The sequence below is a fragment of the Chanodichthys erythropterus genome, chromosome 8, assembly GCF_024489055.1.
Source record: "Chanodichthys erythropterus isolate Z2021 chromosome 8, ASM2448905v1, whole genome shotgun sequence".
Classification (NCBI taxonomy): domain Eukaryota; kingdom Metazoa; phylum Chordata; class Actinopteri; order Cypriniformes; family Xenocyprididae; genus Chanodichthys; species Chanodichthys erythropterus.
This window is the reverse complement of record NC_090228.1, coordinates 36,291,029-36,313,689: the sequence shown is the minus strand read 5'-3', so window position 1 is coordinate 36,313,689 and position 22,661 is coordinate 36,291,029. Positions and strand designations below refer to the sequence as shown.

Sequence of the window (22,661 nt, the reverse complement as noted above, 5' to 3'; positions counted from 1 at the left end):
CACATTCTGCAAATCTCTTGTTATCTTAAGGGAAACAGTAGATAACCACTGAAAGTGTTGAAGTTTCTCTGGTCATCTAATATCCTTGAGTTAGCCCAAAGTCTCACATAGACAACATCTCCAACCTCCAGGATCAACACAACTCCATTTGAGGAGTTCATCCGATCCTTAGGCTGAATATCATGTGCTATAACCATACGCTCTCCATTCTTATAAATGGCTGCATATGTAGTTCCTTCAACACCAAATATAGAGATTCTGAACATGTACGCTCCTTTCAGTGGGGCTGTGAAAATACCTAAATCAAATAACAAGAGACACAGAATCAGCTGTTTCCTGATTTCTTAATTACCAAACACACTGAAATAGTTCAGAAATATTGCAGATCATTTAATTCTCTTGCACACATTACACAACTGCAGAGAGGTCTGAATGGAGCAGAAGGTTTTCATTACTATAAGCTGAGTTTTATGACTCCATTTCATTGTTAATTACCTGTAATTGGGTTGTAGGCGTTCCCTATGTTTGTGAAGACGTTTCTGTAGGTTAGTGTGATTTCATCAGTAAAAGGACCAACATGACCACCGCCAGATTCCATCAGTGCAGCTGAAAAAGCTATTTCTCTGTCTGTTATTGAAAAACATAAGCAATATTGTGATATATTACTCTATTACAATGAGAATTATACTCTGACTTTAACATAAATCAGGAACACTTTCACCTCTATTTTCCTTTCTCAACTCCACTTGACTCAGAGTAAGATTTGAAATTTCTGTGAAGGAATAGATTGTTAAATGACATTTATGCTACTAATTGTAATAGATAGACTAAAAATATTACACAACTTTACACTAAACATTACACCTATTCAATGTGTTGCATTGGTGTTTTTCTTTGAGGATCATTGATAAAAAGAGTGAATGTTTTGGTGAAGTACCTTCATTTTTCTTGTTCAGCTCTTCCAGGATAAACGTCTGTTGCGTCTCTAAAGCTCTGTACTTTTCTTTCTGCTCTGTAACGGTGGCGGTCAGTTCTCTCAGTGCTGCATGGATGTCAGGGATGCCCAGATCACAGTATTGTTGTCTGCTGTTGTTGAAGCTTCAGCTCTCAAAGTGTCTGTTTGAGGTGGATTCTGTCTTCCGTCCTCAGAGCTGATCTGTTGACTGATCTCATTCTCATTGAGTCCTCCATCTACCTGCTGCTGGACCACAAACACAAAGGTTTCCAACAGCAGCAGTATACATACTAAAGCCTTCATTCTTCACTGATGTTTGTTTCCAGCTCTTGCTCTGTCATCCTCACAGCCTCTCATGTTCCTTTTATAGTGTCCTGATTTACTGTCTTTTGTACTTGATTTACATTGCTTCAGATAATAACAATTGTTGTTGTTCAAGTTAATTGTTAACCATAATTAGTGAAATGTTCCAGGCTCAGTAGAAGTTTATCTCTATTCACAACATTTGTGGCACTATGTTGATCACAACAATAAGAAAGAAAATAAGAAAACAACTCTGATTCATCTCTCTCCCTTTTTAAATTTATTTATATAGATAGATCAGCAGTCAGCAGCCTTAAAGCATGCAAAGGGAAAATCACTGAAACCTCCGGTCACATGAATAGATTTTTGGATCTCATATTTTAATAGTATTTATAGCACCTAACTTAATAAAACAGGTTGTGTGACTATGAGGAATGATTACCTTAAAATGTACGTCCATATGCAAGTTTAAGTGTAATTAAATGCATTAGCTATTGTCACATGGCAGTGATTATCCCGACCTCTAATATATTTCTGACCTCTGATATAGATGGTCACTCCACTCTCTGATATCCATGTGAATATTTTACAACAGTTACCAGGTTTACCAGTTTTATGACAAACAAAAAGGAAACATTGTATATAAATTTACACAGACAAGATTATTAACTGACGATTACATATATAATGTTGAAGCCTTGTGGCAATACTTTTGTTGTAATGGTCAGGATCCAATGATGACGAAGATGAAATAACACAAGATTTATTTACGAACACGATAAAAAGCCAAACTCCAAAACAGTGTGCTAGTGCACAGAAAACAACCGACAAATGAACAAGACAAAGGGAGTAACTTAAATACACAGATGATCAACTCAAATGACGAACAGCTGTGATGATTAGTTAGTGTCCATGGTGACTGATAAGTGGCAGGAAAATAGAACAAAGGAACATGTGATGAAACCAAACTGAAAGTCCATGAAAACAGAAACTAACAGAAGATAACTGTGACATTACAACCCCCTTCGGCAAGACCTTGCACCATAACAGAACAACAGAGGGAGGGCCGGGGGGCTTTGGAGGTGGACAAGGTGATGGTGAAGGTATGAAAACAGGATAAGGCACAGGGATGTAACAGGAGATGACAGAGTAGTAACACGATGATGACGATTCTCTGGCAGTAATGGTTGAGATGGTCCACTAGAACAGAACCAGTGCTTCCCAGTGCTGACAGCCCATGGCGGAGTTGAGGGAGGGAGGAGCCAAGGTGGTGTAGTGACTAACGACAGCTGAGGGGACAAGGACGAAGGATCCATGGGCGCAGACAGAGGACTGCAGGAGCCGAGTGACATCGCTGGTAAAGGAGACCCAGGCTAATTCTCAGCAACGAGCATCACTGGTGGAGCCAGAGAATCTTAGGACAGGGGCGATGCTGGTGAGACCGAGGACAGAGGCAACCCAGAAGGGAGGAAGGAACCCGCAGTGGACAGCCCGGATGTCCGTGCCATAGGCAGAGCGATGATAGACCAAGGGGGAGTTGGTGGGATGAGGGATCCCGGTGGTGTCACTTGGACGAGTGCGCCTGGAGGAGCCAGGGTGGAGCCGACAGGCCAATGCGCCAAGATAGAAAAAGGGCGTCCAAGGTTGGAGGCAGAGCCACAAGCTCAACGTCTTAGCAGGGCATCTCCAGGGATGTCGCAGGGCTGCAAACTTCAAGCAGTGGTGGGGCTGGAGGACTGTCTGAGCTCTGGGATAGTGAAGTTGAAAGCAGACAGGACATGATGATGGTGAGTAAGGTAACTTTTATGCACATTAAAGAAATGAGCACATCACAGTCCAGTTCACTTATTTTGCTGTCTTTAAACAGCGGTGAAGGGTCAATAACAATTACAGTACTGTCTTTAAACAGTGAAAAAGGTTCAAATCAGGTTCAGGTTAGAAAGCCTCTAGAGCGGCGCCGGAAGTTCAGGGGACTTGGGCATAGCTGGCAGCTCAGGGGACCAGGGCGGCGCTAGCAGCTTAGGAAGCCATGGCGGTGCTGGCAGCTCAGGAGACAAGGGAGGCTCGGCCAGGGACATATATACCCCCCTTCCCCAAAATTTTCATGGGGGGAGCTATGGGTTTCTGCACTGGATGGGGCTCTAGAACGAGCACTGGGTGGATCTCTGGGACTGGATGGAGCACAGGGTATTATTAATATTATTATTACCATTAATTTATTTCGTTATTTTATCTTCATTTTAAAGTATAAATGTCACAGTAGCCTTACACAATGTTGAAAACCGTCCCCTTGCACCACTTGGTGGTAATTTCGCAACAAGTGCGATATGACACTGGGTTGTATTTAATGCTGCGGCGTTACAGGCGGCAGCAATAGGCATTTTAGTTGAGTACCTACTGTACCTGCTTTCACCATGGCATTTTAAATCATGCAGCGCTGATCATCGTTATTCATATCACAGTTTGTTCTACTGTATTTACATGCCTGTTTTCAAAACCAGCATGCAGATTACTTGCTATAAAAAACATTTAAAAATACTTCAGTTAATTATTGTCTTTTGTGGGTTTTAGTATCTTGTAAAAAGTGCCAGTTTTACCAACCCTCCTAACCACCTGATCTCCACCTGACATCTTACATCGGCTCATCTCAGAAGAGTGAACTCAACTACAGAGTGTGGTAAACCAACTGAAGAGATTTTTTCGGTAAAACAAATTATTTACTTACACTGACTATCTGACTATCTTTATACAGATGCCTATCTCTGCATTATGTCTGCTTTTTTTTAATGGATTTCCTTTATTTGGCAATAATCTATAATGGTTGGTAGGACACTTTTGTAAGTGTCTTTGGAAAAGAGCATCTTCTAAATAGCATAAATGATATAGACCGATTTAAACATGAGCTTTTTGCATATTTTCTGTTTTCAAGGTCTAATTCTAGTTCATGACAATTTAACCAATGATAATAACTACTATTGATGTAACTGCATTCATAAATGTTTCAACAACATAAAGACCATGTTTTATAATAAATATAAAGTACTGAAAAGTATGTTTAAATAGAAAATCTATTTTATAGAGATATCTAGTCTCTATTTACTATGATTTTAAACATTTCAGATTAACAAACAAGAATGTCTCAAACTGCCGTACCCGTGAACTCTTCGACATTTGTCATCCAGTTTCAACCACCAACACAAACAACAGCAGCTGGAACTGGGACAAATGCTCCTGTGCCTGTTTATGTACAACAGCCAGCAGGAGTTTCACCTCTTCATGGACTTCAGGCATTTCTGAAAGGCCAACCAAAAGCCCTTGGGGTGAGAAATTGATCATAAACCCAAATAATTGTATAATTTGTAAGTGTGTATGTCAGTGTGAAGTATGGAAAGTACATGAATTAAAAAAAAAAAAAAGGTTGTACACATGAACAAAGAATACACATTTTTTATTAAAGATTATGACTTATTGCCTTGTGATAATGCAGGAAATACAGCAATATAAGTGTTACGATCCCCTCCAAGTCTAGGATATGATAATAAAAAGTAAAGAAAAAAAAAAACAGGGAGAACACACTTCAGCTTCAGTCTTAGAGTGAAAACATAACACAACTTTAAGGAAAAGTAAAAATTTTTATTTCCTTAATGTATCAAAAAGCTAACAAAAATAAGGGAATAAATCTTCAAGAGAGAGTATGGCCTAAAATAATAAACAGAACAGAAGCTCACTAAGGTTTAGAGAAGCTACTTACCCTGCTCAAAAACAAAGACGAAAATCAACAATATAAACTTTCCTGAGCTTCCTCTCTGACCAAAAACAGGAGAAAAAGGTTGTACACAAAATAAAAAGGCACTATCTCCATACATTTCCCAAGTAACCATCAGCTAGTTAAAAGGATAGTTCACCCAAAAATGAAAATTTGATGTTTATCTGCTTACCCCCAGTGCATCCAAGATGTAGGTGACTTTGTTTCTTCAGTAGAACACAAATGATGATTTTTAACTCCAACCGTTGCAGTCTGTCAGTCATATAATGCATGTCAATGGGAACTCCATCTGTAAGAGTCAAAAAAAACATGTACAGACAAATCCAAATTAAACCCTGCGGCTCGTGACGACACATTGATGTCCTAAGACATGAAACAATCGGTTTGAGAGCTCACTTCCGGCATCAGAGCGCGTTTTCAGACCTCACACACCGGATGCTCAAGGCAGTTGAACATAGTGGTGTATTAGAGGTAAAAAAAATATAAATACTGTTCAGTTTCTCACACAAACTGATCGTTTCGTGTCTTAGGACATCAATGTGTCGTCACGAGCTGCAGGGTTTAATTTGGATTTGTCTATGCATGTTTTTTTTTTTTTTTTACTCTTATAGACGAAGTTTCCATTGCCATGCATTATATGACTGACAGACCGCAACGGTTGGAGTGCAACAGTTACAATACCTTTTAGTTACACACACAAGGATAAATTGGTAAGCAAACTAAGGAACAGTTGCTTACACACAGCAAATAAGTATAGGTCCCACTCCTAACTCAAAGATATCAGCACTAGTTCTCACTCCACATGCACAGACACAGAAATTTTCCAGTCTAAGGCTGGGGAGAAGTGTTCCTCAGCACAGGATCTTCTGAGTGCCATCACCACTTGTCTTGAAAAACAAAGACAATTTGACGTTTGTTGTAGGAGAAGTCACACTGCAGGACTGTGCGCCAAATCTTCTGACACTGCCAGAAATTCATCAGAGGTAAAAATTTGATCGGCTGTCGGTGAACATGTCAAACTAGCGATCAAAGACTACAGATTTTAGCCTAGGATTATAGGAATCTTTTAGGATTCTCAAAATTTGTCTCAGACGACCAAATCATGGCCAAAATTGCACAGTGTGCACCCACCTTAAGATACTGTTTATCATTTACAGAGTAAAATAGTAAAATGTATAGTGTCTATCAAAAAAATGTTTTATCTGCAAATTAGTATGTAAAATAATGCAATAAGAGTACCTAGATATTTTTGTAGTACAATCATACATCCATAACTACAGCTGTTAAAAAAAATAATATTGTTTATATTACATTTTTCCCCAAAATGTAATATTGTTTAATTGCATTGTTAATTATTATTGTCTCTTATCTCTCACAGACTGTCCAGATAATGATTGGTCTGTTGACTCTCCTGTTGGGAATCGTGTCTACAGTTCATGCAGAATCCATCTCTGTCTTTAGTGGTATTCCTTACTGGGGATCTCTCATCGTAAGAAACAATTATACAATTCAGCGTTGTGTCTTTTATAACACAAGTTACATATTCCAGCAGAAGTCTTGATTTGTGTCTTTCTCTCTGCTCTCAGTACATTATCGCAGGCTCACTCTCCATTGCTGCAGAAAACAAACTGAATTCACCCTCCAATTTGTGTTTGGTATGTACACAACACTTGGTATTTTTAGGCCTTTTAGAGGTACTTGAAACCTATTGTGTTTGTAGTGATTTCTTCTTCCTTTTTTTTCTGCCATAAAAGTGTATGAGCATCAGTGAACCGTAATTCACAGAGAACCAAAAATTATCAGGAATGGCAATGCTCATTTTTCACAAATTGAACTTTATCTCCTAAATGCAACACCCAAATTTAACTAAATTTAATAGAGATAGACTGCAGGACATTTTGAGAATTCACATCAAATTGTGTATTGTTTGCTCTAAAACTACATTATTTTTTAAAAGATAAATTTCAGTTATATCACTTAATCATCCACACATTAATCATCTATTAGTGCTTGGACCCTGATAATTGATGCTTGTGGGTATATTTTATGTCAAGCAGTGTATTTTTTTTATCACACTCCATATACCTTTCCATCTATTTTAACAAGCTAAAGTTTTTGTTAATTAATCTATTTTTGTTGTTGATTTTCTACCTACAGGTGAAAGGTTCACTTGGAATGAATATTTTCAGTACTATAACTGCAGGCATTTCCTTTATCATAATTTCACTGGATTTGGTTATAGGGCCAGTTTACACTTGGTGCAACGATTATTCTTGTTATTATATTGAGGACAAGTATAAGGTATGTCACCAACTTCTATATTCACATGTATTTATTAATTACTGTAAGATCACTGTGTGATCAGAACACTTGACAAAAGTCAAGCCATAATCTGCACTCATCTGTCCAATCTTTTTTCCAACATTTCAGAAGTAGTTTATAGATCTATTACTCTCACAGTATGTGACCATAGGAGGAAGGCGGCAGGAGAAGCAGGTTTCAAATATAACTCAAAGGTTTAATAATAATTCAAAAAGGCAGGTAGACACATACAACAGTGACAGGACAGGACAAAGAGTGAACAAAACCCAGGAATACGTATACAAGAACTAATAAGGGAACAAACAACACACCTGAAATAAGGACACTAATCAAATCAGAAACCATGACAACTTACTAAAGCCGGGAAAACTAAACAAAGGAGGACATGTAACAAACAGAACAAAGTGCAAAACAGACAGACATGTGACAGGCGCGGCCTCGTGCCAGAAAGAGTCCTTGGCCTGGCCCAGGCTCAGCCACTCTGGCTACAGGTCTATGGAGCGGGGACTGGAGCTGACTCTGGGACTGGAGCGGAGTCTGGAGCTGGAGAGGAGTCTGGAGAGGAGTCTGGAGCTGGAGAGGAGTCTGGAGCTGGAGAGGAGTCTGGAGCTGGAGGAGTATGGAGCTGACTCTGGCACTGGAGAGGAGTCTGGAGCGGAGTCTGGAGCTGACTCAGGGACTGGAGTGGAGTCTGGAGCTGGAGAGGAGTCTGGAGCTGACTCAGGGACTGGAGAGGAGTCTGGAGCTGGAGGAGTATGGAGCTGACTCGGGGACTGGAGCGGAGTCTGGAGCTGACTCAGGGACTGGAGCGGAGTCTGGAGCTGACTCAGGAACTGGAGTGGAGTCTGGAGCTGGAGAGGAGTCTGGAGCTGACTCAGGGACTGGAGAGGAGTCTGGAGCTGGAGGAGTCTGGAGCTGACTCAGGGACTGGAGAGGAGTCTGGAGCGGAGTCTGGAGCTGACTCAGGGACTGGAGAGGAGTCTGGAGCTGGAGGAGTCTGGAGCTGACTCAGGGACTGGAGAGGAGTCTGGAGCTGGAGGAGTATGGAGCTGACTCGGGGACTGGAGCGGAGTCTGGTGCTGGAGAGGAGTCTGGAGCTGACTCGGGGACTGGAGAGGAGTCTGGAGCTGACTCAGGGACTGGAGTGGAGTCAGGGGCTGGAACCAACTCTGGATTCCAGGACATCTCCTCATACTCCACTAAAAGTGCTGAAGGCACAAGTGTGGAGACTATTGCGGCTGAGGGCTCAGGTGTGGCGGCAGCCATCTTGACCGAGGGTTTAGGTTGTGGCAGCGGCCATCTTGCGACGAGGCTCTGGGATGGCGATGGGATGAAAGGATACTCTACTGGTGGCCATGATAGGATAGGACTCTGGAGATTCACTCACCGGAACCGAGGAAATGGTGTATCTGAGGCCTCCTTCCATCAGGATCCTAACAAGGTTATCCATCAGATCACGGCCAGCCAAGTCAATCCTCCTTGCCCTTACTGGATCTGGTGGCACTGTGACCATTTGTATTGTCAGTGCAGTTAGATCAATCTTTCTTTAAATGGTCCTGTCATCTGTCATGGTATGTGACCATAGGAGGGAGAAGCAGGTTTCAAATATACATTAATTGTAAACTCAGTCCAGTATAAATATGTTGTATTACTATTTGAACCTCAACAGCCATTGTACCAGTGTGAGTGCTAATTATCAATTATTTTGTCATTATTATTTTTGCTCTCTCTCAGATTCTCTTCTGGGGAATCAGTGGTGTATCACTGATATTTGCCATCCTTGAGTTTATCATCTCCATCTATCTGTCAGCATTTGCCTGTAAAGTCACCCCCTGTTGTACTCCACAGGTGAGTGATGCATCAACTTCCTAAACTTCTTTTGTCAGCTGAACTCCTCAGATATGCATTTATAATGGAAATGGCTTCTTTAAGTTTGTTCACACTTGGGTTCATGTTTTACAAGAACCAACAAATACTACAATACAGAGTTACAATACAAATATTTATTTCTTAAATTCTTCACTATCAAATTTTCAAATCCTCAAGCTTTTACCATGTAAAATTCTCAAACTTTAAAGTGGAAATGAAGCAGTCACTTTGCATTATTTGGTAAAACTGATTTCCATTTCAATAAAACAAACACAATTAATGTAACCATTTTAAAGATAAAAGTATGTTTTGTTCTAGCTTTTGGAGTAAGGGCACTGCCATCTTGTAATATCACAGCATGTGACGTCACAGGGTTTGTTTGCTCCATTGGACAGTGAAGTAATATAAGCAGTTCTTTAATTTGTGAACACAATCTTGTTTTGAAATGGAGGAAGACGAACTTAAAATGATTGTTGAGCCCATAATAAGTCCCATTGCTTATGCATTTGAGCTGATGCGGCGAGGGGACCGAACAGAACTACCGTTAAGGATGGAAGAAGCCGTGAATCTGCTGGTTTGGGGTGAAGAGCGGGTCGGAAACACTACCTGGAGTAAGTGTGGATGGTGTACGCTGATACCCACCGTGTCAGAGTCCATCTGCTCTCAGGAGGCTGATCTGGACCATGTATTGCATGGTGATGTTGACAGTTTGATGTTGGATATTCATCCAAATGATGGTAAAAACCAAAAACATTACTTTTAATAAAGTACATTGGAAAAGTAGTAATTAAAGAAAAAAATAGCAAACACACTTATAAAATCATATAACATCAGACCTTTTGTCTTCTGATGTGGCTTTCCAGTTTCCATCTTTAAATGTTTCTGTCTTTACCTTACCCTGTCAGTCCTCTGCTTCATCTATTTACCTCAGGCAACACAACAAACCTGTGACGTCACACGCTGTGCTATTAAGATGACGGCGCCCTTGCTCCAAAAGCTAGAACAAAACATCCTTTTTTCTTTGAAATGGTTACATTAATCATGTTTGTTATATATTTTTATTGGAAATCAGTCTAATAAATAATGTAAACTTGACTGCTTTATTGGAAATGATCTGAATGTAAAGTGAACTTAGCACACATTGCATTATCAAATGTTAAACTCGCAGCACTTGCAGAGATGGAGTTGGTGAGAAGGAGCATTTACTGTGAACTGAGACACTTTAATGTGTCAGTGTCAATGAATATGTGGGATTTCACAGTAAGAAGGCATAAAACACTTTTTCCAAAGGTGGCGTTTGTTCCACAAGTTGTAACTCAACAGCCCTGTGATTTCAGGCCCACTAATATCCATAATCTTAACTACTCAGAGGTAAGAGATGATTATAACCTCAGTTTAATTGTTTTGTGGAATATTCATTTTGAGTACCATTTTACTCAAGTCCAAAGTATTATTCAAATTTAACATCAATATATATGAACTGGAAGTGTGAAAAGCAAAGTAATGGGTGCGTTAAAGGGATAGTTCACCCAAAAATGAAAATTCTGTCATCATTTACTCACCCTCAGGTTGTTCCAAACCTCTGTAAATTTTTGTTCTGTTGAAAACAAAGGAAGATATTTTGAAGAAAGTTTGTAACCCGGCAGCTTTGGGTCACCAAATTTTTTTTCCTACTATGGAAGTCAGTGGTGGCCCATAGCAGCCTGGATACAAATTTTCTTCATTTTCTTTTGTGTTCAGCAGTACAAAGAAATTTATACAGGTTTGGAATAATATGAGGGTGAGAAAATGATGACAGAATTTTTATTTTTTGGTGAACTAAACCTTTAACTGTTTAATATTATCAATAAATAAGTAATCTGTAATCAAGGAAGCTTACCCTATATCTTTTTTCTTGCAGATGTCTGTGGTCAGCAACCCTTCAATGCATCACCTTCCTGCAGAAATTCCTCCACAATACACTGAATTAAATTAATGAATATTAAAACAGTTGACAGAGTTGAGGTGGGACACATGAGTTTCGCAGTGATTTCCTGTCTCTCTAATGTCATTAAGAAGAGAATATGACAGCAAAGGAAAAATCACTTGATCAGATAATTACAGATTTTTTAAGTCACAAATGTGTAAACAACTATTCAAGACTAGATACTATTTCTACTACTATGCTATTTCATGATTTGTTTTTCTTTAGTTAAGTTTACAAATTTTTAACTGAAATTGGATAGATTGTTTTGAACAACAAATTGCTTAATACAGTACGATCTGTAAGAATAAAGTATACTAAATTAAAAAATGACTTATTCGTTTCTCTTTTTTGTTTGTTACCTTTCACCTTAGTTTAACCAGACAAGTAATTAAGAACAAATTCTTATTCACAACAACAGCCTGGCAGGAGAATATCAATCAATGGTACAGTCTTTGCAGAGATCGGCCAAAATAATACTTAGAACCGTTCCAATTTAAGGCCAGTTGACCTGTGCATCCTCATGTTTTATTACCGTAATTTCCGGACTATAAGCCGCAACTTTTTTCCCACGCTTTGAACCTTGCGGCTTAAACAATGACGCGGCTAATATATGGAATTTTCCCGCTATTAATAAAATAAAAAAAAAAAAAAACATTCTGTGACGTGCTCTGTTTTTTGGCGGCATGAAGCGTTCATTAGACCAATGAAATTGCCAAACGGGTTAAGGTCAAACTACTTTTTTGTTTAATGTTTAGATTAAATCGAGCACGCTCTCCCATCATTCTGATTACGGTAGTCATTTTGTCACCCTAATCATGGCAAAGACACGGAGAAATGCATATGATGCAGCTTTCAAGTTGAAGGCGATTGATCTGGCTGTTGGAAAAGGAAATAGAGCTGCTGCACGGGAGCTTGGTCTTAATGAGTCGATGATAAGACGTTGGAAACAGCAGCGTGAGGAATTGACTCGGTGCAAAAAGACAACTAAAGCTTTCAGAGGGAAGAAAAGCAGATGGCCCGAACTAGAAAATGAGCTCGAAGACTGGGTCAACACACAGAGAGCAGACGGCCGAGGTGTTTCAACTGTGCAGATCCGACTGAAAGCCAAAACAATCGCCACCGCGATGAAGTTTGAGGATTTTAGAGGTGGAGCATCGTGGTGTCTCAGATTTATGAGACGTAAAGGCCTGTCCATCAGGGTACGTACGAGTCTGTGTCAGCAGCTCCCTCCCGACTACGAGGAAAAAGTTTCAAACTTCCACAAATTCACTGATGCAAAGATAGCGGAGCATTCCATTGGCCCGCACGACATCACAAACATGGATGAGGTTCCTCTGACGTTTGACCTGCCTCTCACTCGGACTGTTAACAGGAAAGGTGAATCATCCGTCACTCTGAAAACAACCGGGCATGAAAAAACGCACTTCACCTGTGTTCTGAGCTGCACGGCATCGGGAGAAAAGCTTCCACCGATGGTGATTTTTAAACGCACGACGATGCCAAAAGAAAAATTCCCGAGAGGAATTGTTGTGAAAGTCAACAAGAAAGGATGGATGACGGAAGGCCTAATGCATGAATGGCATACGGAGTGTTACGGCAAGCGACCGGGAGGATTCTTTCACAGGAACAAGGCATTGCTCGTTTTGGATAGCATGAGGGCCCATATAACCGATTCGGTGAAAGAAGCCATCAAGAGGACAAACTCAATTCCAGCTGTGATTCCTGGAGGCACAACAAAGTATTTGCAGCCACTCGACATCAGTGTAAATCGTGCATTTAAGGTGGCGCTCCATGTTCAGTGGGAGGCTTGGATGACAAGTGGGGAGAAGTCCTTCACTAAAACGGGCCGCATGCGAAAAGCAACTTATGGTCAAGTCTGCCAGTGGGTCCTGACAGCGTAGAGCAGTGTCAAAAAATCCACTATCATCAACGGGTTTCGAAAGGCTGGACTGCTGCGTGTTGAAGATGGTTCAGCGGAGGATTTGCCTCCGGATGAAAGTGACGAGAGCGACAATGAAAACGATCCAGTATCGTATGAAGCAATTCTGAGGCTATTCAACTCCGACACCGAAGATGATGACTTCAGTGGTTTCAGTGCACAGGAGGAGGAAGATAGTGACCAATGACTTTCTTGGTAGGCTACTGCTTTTTTGTTTAATTTTTTGTTACAAGCCGTGTTTCGTTAAAGCCTATTTATTTTTGTGACAGGCCGTGTTTCGTTAAAGCCTATTTATTTTTGTTACAAGCCGTGTTTCGTTAAAGCCTATGTAAAGTTCATTTGATTCAATGTACCGGTAGGCACCTGCGGCTTATAGACACGTGCGGCTTATTTATGTTCAAAATAATATTTTTTTTAAAATTCAGTGGGTGCGGCTTATATTAAGGTGCGCTCAATAGTCCGGAAATTACGGTATTGTCCATATTATACCCTGGGCCGGATTAGGACCTAGTTGTGCTTTGGTGTTACTTTTACTCTATATGGATTGGAACCATATAAAAACACACACTAAGAAATGTGATATGTAACACATGCACAAGTTTTGTTGGATCTTGCTGGGATCATTCCAGCACACAAAAGATATGCTGGTCCAGCAAACCAGCAACACAAGCTGGTCACATACCTTATGCTGGTGACCATATTGTGACGAGCAGGGTGGGCGAGAGTCGTGAGGGACGCGAGTGTTAATGATCTTCACCTGCGAGGCGCACCGGCCTTGAGTCATAAAAGGAGAAGCGACGACAGTGAAGGAGGAGAGAGGACCAGGCCTGGACTTTATTTTATGTTTTATTATATTTGTGTGGCCTTTTGTGAACTTCAGTGTAACCTAGGGTGTCCCCTGCTTTTGACCTGAGATGCTGGAATAGACTCCAGCCCTCCAGTGACTCTACAGAGGATGGTGTGGAGAATGGATGGATAAATGTATGGATGTGTGAACCTTATTGGAAAGTATGACCTATTTAAAAATGACTTTGTAATGTTTGTAGGCCAGGGATTTTACGATATTATCAATATCATGGTATTGCGATAGCAAAATTGTCTCGATATAACATGTGGGGTGTTGTGGGTTTGTCCCTCGGCTGGAATCGCGTTCCTGGGTGGGGGTGGAGAGTCGATTGTTCTCCCGCGGTAGAAATCGCGTTCCGGGGAGGGGGGAGAAATGGAACCGTGGGGGCACCACGATGGGCACTTTTGCGATCAAAGGGGCAGGGACTCAAGCTCAAGTGATTATTTATCACTGAAACCATTATTTTAGGAACAAGAGAAGTATTTATGAATCTTACAAAACTATTCTGTTTCACCTGTCTGGATCTTACATGTGTGATCAAGCATCTTACTTGTGTTGAATTTGTGGTAACACTTTACAATACAGTTCATTAGTTAATGTATTAACTACCATGAGAAATACATTTTTTACTGTATTTGTTAACCTTAATTAATAAAAATACAGCTGTTCATAGTTTGTTCATTTTACTTTACAGTGCATTAACTAATGTTAACAAATTCAACTCTTGAGAATGTTAGAAAAAAATAATGATGTTTCCTTTGTCAAGGTCCAGCTGGTGCAATTATTTTATTTTACAAAAGGGAGTTTTAGGTCATTTGACCCATCTATATTTCATACCTTTAAGCAACAGTTATGCTTGGAAGAATTATGGCACTTATGGCATTTTTTTTCCAAATCTTCGTTTCTTTTTCTTTCTCTTTCTTTCTTTCTTTCTTTCTTTTTTAAGTATCGCAATACTTATACATTTACAGTATGAAGGAATGGCATCTATTAAGAAGGTCACATGTGACTTCCTCTAGAATCAGGTAACTGTAAACTTTGTGACATGGCAGTCAGCTCATTTTGTTTTTCATGTCATTTCAATATCTAAGGTGTTTGTATGCTTATTAATGTATTTCTAGAGAGGTTTTTTTATGCAAGAAGTCGGTCCTCAGCACAGAGGATTATGCATCATGGAATTAGACCGCAGAAATAAAGAGGGACCTTCAGATGGAGCCCAGTAGAGGAATAAAGCTTTCTGAAAGAGGTAAATCATCACCTTTATGGATTCATCATACATCCTGATGGACCATGACTCGGCTCATCACTAGATGGGCAGGTGTACGACCCTAAAGCTGAACCTGTGTTTGGACTGCTAGAAGTGAAGTGCCCAAATATAAGAAGCTATGTAGATTGTGCCTACTGTAGGATTCAAACAGTCACACACATACTACTGACAGATACAGGCCCAACTAATCATCACTCGTTTAGAATGGTGTGATTTTGGTGAATATGCTGAAAACAATACTTAAAGATGCATTTACTAGATGAGTAAAATGACAAGATATTATATCCTATTTCTGAAAATATACTGAGATTTTGCTTAAAACAAGCAAAATTAACTGGGGTACGATAAATAATCTTAATTCAAATGGAAAATAGATCATTTTTCTGATAATGATTAGTTATCATTTAATGATGTTGGCGTCGATTTATTTTGGTCTCATCTTAGTCATGTAAAAAAAGGTCATCAATAAACATTTTTCATCATAGATTTCATTAACACAATGAACACTACTTGAGACTGATCCTGTCACCCTGAGTTTATTCAACTACTGTCATGGTATAGGCCTCAGGAATCATAAAGGAATCATTAACACAAGATGATGAACAGAGGATGCACTGCATCTTATTATTTTTGTCATGTTTCCAGTCCAAATATATATATGGTCTATGGTCTTTTCAAAGATCTGAATTTCAAAGAAAGCATGCATTGGAGGCATCTTTTATGACAGTAAAAATTATTTTGTAACCAAAATGTTTTGACAATTTGTAGTGCAACCCCTTGAGTGTTTTTGATCATGTCTAGTAGTTTAGCATCATATAATACAAAAGCAGAGCGAGCCCACAAAGGCCCCCAATTAACTACATTTCTTGGTAAATGGAGGCAAAGAAGTACATTATAAGGCTTCTCCATAGTATACCTCCATTTCCAACGTGATCTCATGAATTTGTCTTTTGCAAAAGAATGTTTCACAGTCCCAGTTCTGTCTTTTTGTTTTGTATGATCTCTTGCACCACACTAACTGCTGTCACCTACATTTCTTATCATCCATTACACTGATTACAGTGTAGGGAATCACACACCCTGAATAAGTCAAGGACTTCCTCTTTCTCAAGGCCGAGTATTGTTTAGCGTAGCTACTTTACGGAGCCTGCTCCCAGTCCTTGTGTGAAAGTCTAGTCACGTCTTGTTTCCTGATTACCTGCCTGTCTTGGACCTCTCTCTCACTGTTTGTACCTCTCTTTGGCTATTCCCGGTTTTCTCTGGATTATTCTTTAGCCTAGCCCTCCTGGATATTGTTTGCCACAGAACGAACACACTTGTCCCTAGATTACTCTTCTGTCTTGCCCTCTTCATGAACTCGTTAGTCAGTGTGACCATTTATAGTACACCTTTTAACTTTAGGATTATTCAGGTAGGGTAAGGAAACTTAATATTACTCATCAATTGATCAATGTCTATGATTGAATCTTCCTGCTCTAGGTTACCCCAAAAATCAGAGGGAAATGATAGATGAATAACACTGATGTAGAAGCACCAATTCATGATTTTAAGCCTAAACTTGACAAAATCTGTAAACTTGTCCCTCAAATCTGATAGGTTGATTTGAATGTTGTTCCAGGATCAACAAAAATGTTGACCCAGGAATATGTTGATCTTAGCAATATCAGGTTATGCAGGCGTATCAGTCTCTGTATCTCTTACTTACTAAGCCGGATGTCCTTCCTCTGTTGCCTACGCTGTCGTCTTCTTCTAGCACTCTTCCTCTTCTTCACCAAAGTCTTCGTCTGGCTCACATCTACTTGAGGTTGCAACACACTCTCTTCATCCTCTTGTGCCTTTTTCTGAAAGGTGGTTGGCTACAATCAGTTCGTGAACTTCAGCTTTCACAACTTTTCATCTTATCTCTATTATACAAGAGAATGCAACATCATTCAGAGTTGCAGTTTACACAATATTGGCATTTTTGCAAGAATATTTAGTATTACTCAAAAGTAGATAACACATCATTAGCAATCAATATATGGCAATAAATCAAACAAGTATCATAGTTATCATAGTAAAGCAATCATTACTATCAAACAAGTATCATAATAAAGCAATCAGCAATAAATCAAACAAGTAAATAGCCATTGTCAGACCCTTGCCTGTTTTAATCATGTTTTGGAATAAAGCTTGGCATATGGATCCGCACACCTCTTGTCGCAGTCCCTCCATAACAGTATGCATGTGACGTTTGAATGAACGCCTATACTTAACAACAGGATCTTGAGGATGTTTTCCGATTGGGTGATTGTTAACTTTGTGTAGTTAACTGTAATAATAGATAAAAGTACATAGTATTTATGTAGCACACAGGCCTAACAACAATTTAAATTTTCAAAAGTAAATTTTAATATTTATGGTAAGTATGAAAATTTCAACAGCATTATTGGAAGGTCCAGGTGAAAAAGGACATAAACACAAGCAGAACCCCTCTAGGAGTTAAACGCTTTAGTAACTCTACAGAAACTTCCATCACAGCCTACAAGTCAACAGTACAGTCTACATGCATGTCGGACCCAAGTTTAGTAGATCCATGTCACACAGTGTGATAAAGTAATGATCTTACTGCTAAAATCGTGCAACTGTCACTGAGTGCACTGCCTTACCTGCTGCCATCACTTGTCATGCTGAACCTGTCAATAAATGTCTGTGTGTGTGTGGAAGTGACCTGTGTTTTCTATTAACATCTCCAACATAAATTTAATATATGGACAATAAATGTCACATCTTTTTGCTTTACATTTTATAAAACTCTAATAATAAATATGTCTCTTATTTCCAGGATGATTAAAAAATTTAAATTGACAATTAATACAATTACCACATTTGAACTAACCAAATAGAATTTGACCTGTAAAAGTATTTAGTGATGTTGTTTGTTTTGTAAGACAGGCTTTTACTACTTTTTATATTACTGGCTCTTTTATAAGAAATTAGTGGTACTTATTAAATATCAAATTTAGTTTTTGACAACTTCTTTGAATGTTTTTTCAAGTGTGGAACCATATTCTCTTAATGCAAAAAAAGCAGTGATTCCAGGTCAGGTTTTTTTTCTTGTTTTCAGAAAAAAATAAGTCAAAATTAAGTGTTTTTCCTTGCCAATGGGGTAAGCAAAAATATTTCCTTGTCTAGAAAATGCTTCTAGATTTTTTTTTTTTTTTTTTTTTTTAGATATTTGGACTGGAAACAAGACAAAAAAAAATCTAAGTAAGAAAAGCATTTTTTTTTTTTTTTTTTTGCAGCATGGACATCGTGAAATAATTTATTAAACGTTTAAAATCTCTGTTAAGATTTAAAAACATGAAAAGCAAACTAAAAATCTGAAATTGTTTTAAAAATAAGCTGTTTATAATGAGTAATGACAGATAATAATCATTATTGTTCTGTCAGATTTGACCTGTGGTTGTACAGTGAAACTGAAGTGCAAACATGAATATATAGGCCTAATACACATTTATATCTGTCTCTTTGTCTGACCTGTATGAAAACACATCAGGGCTTCAGCCTTTACTGTCTATCAGACTTTACTGTATTCTCATAAACTCACAATCTGTGGCTGTGAAAAGGAATTTATTACCTTAACTTAAGAAAAGCCTGGTGTCAGTACTGATATTAGCACAGTGTCCATTGCCTAAGTATAGGCAACACTCTTCAAATAAATTACAGAAACTCTTCTAAACTGTGAAAAACTGTGTGACGTAATGTGTGACATGCATGTTAAATATTACTTTAATTTTATTTAGGCACAGATATGGTTTAGAACCTATCCCTAAACCTAACCCATGCAGCTACCTTATATTACCCAATACGTTTTTAGATAAGTACACTCTAAGTACATGTACTGTAAAATAAAATGTAACAAACATAATAAAATTCAACTGTTTTCAATAGTTGTTGGATGAACACCGAAGTACTTGAGGAAGGGGGTTAACTGTGGGCGTTTCTTTACATTTCTTTTCATTTTCACTCTCTTCATAAGAACAATGTATTGTCTTGTGAAATGAAGGGTCATTTCTTATCATAAAACACACACACACACACACACATTAAAAGCCAGCATACCCAGGTATGGTTTGAAGAGTTGTATGGCTGATCTGCTCTTGAGATCCTGAGAAATAACAAAAAGAAAGAGACTACAAAATTGTGAGGTAAGGTTGGGGTGAAGTAAAAATTTATATAGTCAATAAGTCATGGCAACTTATGTATACTTTAACTATTTAACTTAATATATATATATATATATATAATTTAAGTTGAAATGTGTTGTGCAGCCAAACTGATTATAATTTAAGGCAGCAGCTGAGCTTAAGTTTTTAGGTTGAAAGCGGTGGATTATATATCAGTGAACATCACAGGAATCATGGATTTTATATGTGTGAAACCCGCTTGTGTTGATGTCTGTGCTTCACAATAGTTTCTACTAGATCATCTGAGGGATTAGACTGAATCAAGATGCTGCTGATCGTTGAAGCTCTTCTCCTCATTTCAGCTGTTCTAGCACAGGTGAGTTCTGGTATGAATATTAAAAGACACAAATACTGATGTTTGATTGATATGATTCCTGTCGCTGCAGGATAACAGAACTGCTGATGATGAAAGACCAATATATCCATTTGATATGGCAGAGAATTCAGTTGATGACAAATTTTACTGGTGTACAAAGAAAATGGAATATCGTGTGCAGACAGAATTTCTGAAGAAGGAATTGTCTAACTCTCCAACATTTGCAGAAGCTTGGAAAAGAGCTGAACAGAATCACACAGCACCAGGAGATAATTTGTCAAAGAATCATTCAGTTGCCATTTATGCATACACAGGTGATGGGGTACATGTGGACTTCAATGAAGCTATTCGTTTTGGCAAACAAAAATATAAAAATGAGACATATACTCACTATTCACTTCACTTCTGGTTAACAGAAGCGATACAGATTTTGAAGAAAACCCAAACTAAATGCTTTAATACTTACCGTGGTACTACCGTTCAATTTGATATGAATGTTAAGGGCAAAGAAGTTTGTTTTGGCCAATTTACTTCATCCACACTTGAATGTAAATTAACAGAAGTTTTTGGAAATACATCTTGTTTTGAAATCAGAACTTGTTCAGGTGCTGATGTGACAAAATATTCAAGTGTTCCGCATGAAAAAGAGGTGCTGATTCCTCCATATGAGACATTTAAAGTCATTGATGTGAAGCATAAAGCAGAGCAGAAAGATCTCTGGTGTGAAACTGTGTACATTTTGGAAAGCTATAAAACAAGACGTTTCGTGAACTGTGCAGTGGCAAACAGTGGAGACCAAGTTGTCTTTTTTAATGGTCTCTTCATGTTAACTTTTCTTTTGCTACGTGGTTAGCTACTAATCAGAGAAATACTGCATGTTCCTGTTAAACATCAAACTGATTGTCATGCTTCATTCAGTCAAATGTTTGGAAAAACCAAAGCAGCTGAAGGTTTGGATTCTGGAATCCACTGCCGCTTCAATATAAATCTTTTGAGCGATTTATAATCAAGTTATTAATCAACAGTTGTCTTAATATTTGGATGGATTGTTCAATGTATGTTAAACCATTTATTTTCATTTTCATCTTCAAACACTAGAGAATAATGATGAATATTGTCTGTACCTCTCACTGAGAGAAAAGTAAAACTTATCAGTATGTTTTGTGGAAGATTAACCAACTTCAACCTTGGAGAAGCTGTGTATCTTGTGTATGTGTGTGTGTGTGTGTGCTGGTCTCATATTGGTACTGATGGACAACTAGCACCCTACTTGAGACCTGCTGGAGCCTTTTCATGACTTAACTGATCACCATGTGCCTAAATCTAGGGTCGTAATGATCGTGATAATGGAGATATGCTTCTGCCTATCTGCCCATGTGTGGAAGATTACTAATTTTGTCTATTTTTCTTAGCCAATCAGAATCATTCAATCTGAAGTAATGACGTAGTTAGTTGACTCTGTTAGAGTATAATTGTTTTGGAAATGTGAATGTATGCAGAGCGGCCTACAAACTCCTTGTGAGACTTGAAGCTGGCTTCTGCTGATGAAACTGCAAACTATTCTTCAGTAAAAGTACCTCAATTTGAACTCTGACTCCGGGTCTTCATTCATCAGATCTGGTCTTTGGGTCTTTAACTGTAAAATTCCCCTACACAGCTGATATTGAAAAACTGAGATTTGATTATTTGCAGATAATCTAATTTTTAATAATTGTAATTAAATTGTGTCTTCATATTAAGTAAATACTTCATTTTTAGTGCATATAACCAAATTTAAAACTTGTAATATGTGCTATAAACTTATGATTTGTCAAGTCACACCTTTATTTATGTAGCACTTTTTACATCGCAGATTAATAAAATGACAAGATATTATGTCTTATTTCTGAAAATATAGTGAGTTTTTGCTTAAAACAAGCTAAATTAACTGGGAAACAATAAATAATCTTATGGAAAATAAATTATTTTTCTGATTATGATTATTTATCATCATTTAATGATGTTGGATTTGTCAATAAAATATAAAATCAAATCATGACCAACCACAGCAAAGATCCTTCAATTACCAATCACAATCAGTGACTTAATGCATCATTGCATCCTCATCATCAGTTGATATATGGATATGTGTCATTAGTATTAAGTATGTTTGAAATGTGGAACGCTCTAAAGTTTATCTTTAGGACTGTAGAAGAAATAATGGCTGTCAGTTCGGCCTAAGGTGGTCCAGCTCCAAAATTCCTGATGCATTAGTGTTACAAGTTCCTATGAACAACGGAATAAAATGATCTGTGAGATGGACAATACTGACACCTTATAGCTCATGTAATTTTATTTAGGTGATAATGATAAAGACAAAGGCCTTTGACTAATGGACCATTCTTTATAATTTCAGGTGGACTCGGCCACAGAAAGTTCAGACCTCACTGAAGACATCCTGAGCCGTGGCTATCTTGGTATTCTCAGCGTGGAGAAGGATGAAATAACTCGCTATGTTAAAATGATTAATGAACATCCATTTGAGTGAGATTTTTCAGAATTAAACTGATTTATTTTTCTCCAGGACTATTACCCTTCATGCAACCCTGAAGCTGATCCATGTGCTGCAGGAGATAGGAAAGGGTTTGGAGCTTTATGGCCTTGGTGATCTGACAAAACACCCAAAATATGTTAGTCACTGTTTGTTCCAGGAACAGAAACAGAGGTAAGTAAGTATTTACCTACCTATTTACAAACCTATCTAGTGACAGAAATTACCCAGCTTTAAAGGGATAGGGAAATGCAATGGTTTTACTTCCTGATTTGACAAAACTAATATATGTTTATTCACTTTGCCCAAGCTTTCACTCTGATAATTCAACAGTCACACAACTACATAAGAG

General features: G+C 38.4%; 2 protein-coding genes across 2 annotated transcripts; both read left to right on the top strand.

Moving 5' to 3' along the window:
• Positions 1-3,876: 3,876 nt before the first annotated feature.
• Positions 3,877-11,190, top strand: LOC137025200 (membrane-spanning 4-domains subfamily A member 4A-like). The gene is made up of 7 exons (XM_067393227.1): positions 3,877-3,961; positions 4,379-4,578; positions 6,403-6,513; positions 6,611-6,679; positions 7,182-7,325; positions 9,081-9,194; positions 11,116-11,190. Exons 2-7 carry the CDS (start codon positions 4,393-4,395, stop codon positions 11,188-11,190), a joined length of 699 nt encoding a protein of 232 aa, XP_067249328.1. The 5' UTR covers positions 3,877-3,961; positions 4,379-4,392.
• Positions 11,191-19,338: 8,148 nt separating this feature from the next.
• LOC137024852 (NAD(P)(+)--arginine ADP-ribosyltransferase 1-like) lies at positions 19,339-21,312 on the top strand. Its single transcript, XM_067392793.1, has 3 exons — positions 19,339-19,424; positions 19,691-19,779; positions 19,850-21,312. Exons 2-3 carry the CDS (start codon positions 19,729-19,731, stop codon positions 20,630-20,632), a joined length of 834 nt encoding a protein of 277 aa, XP_067248894.1. The 5' UTR covers positions 19,339-19,424; positions 19,691-19,728; the 3' UTR covers positions 20,633-21,312.
• The last annotated feature ends 1,349 nt before the right edge of the window (positions 21,313-22,661 follow it).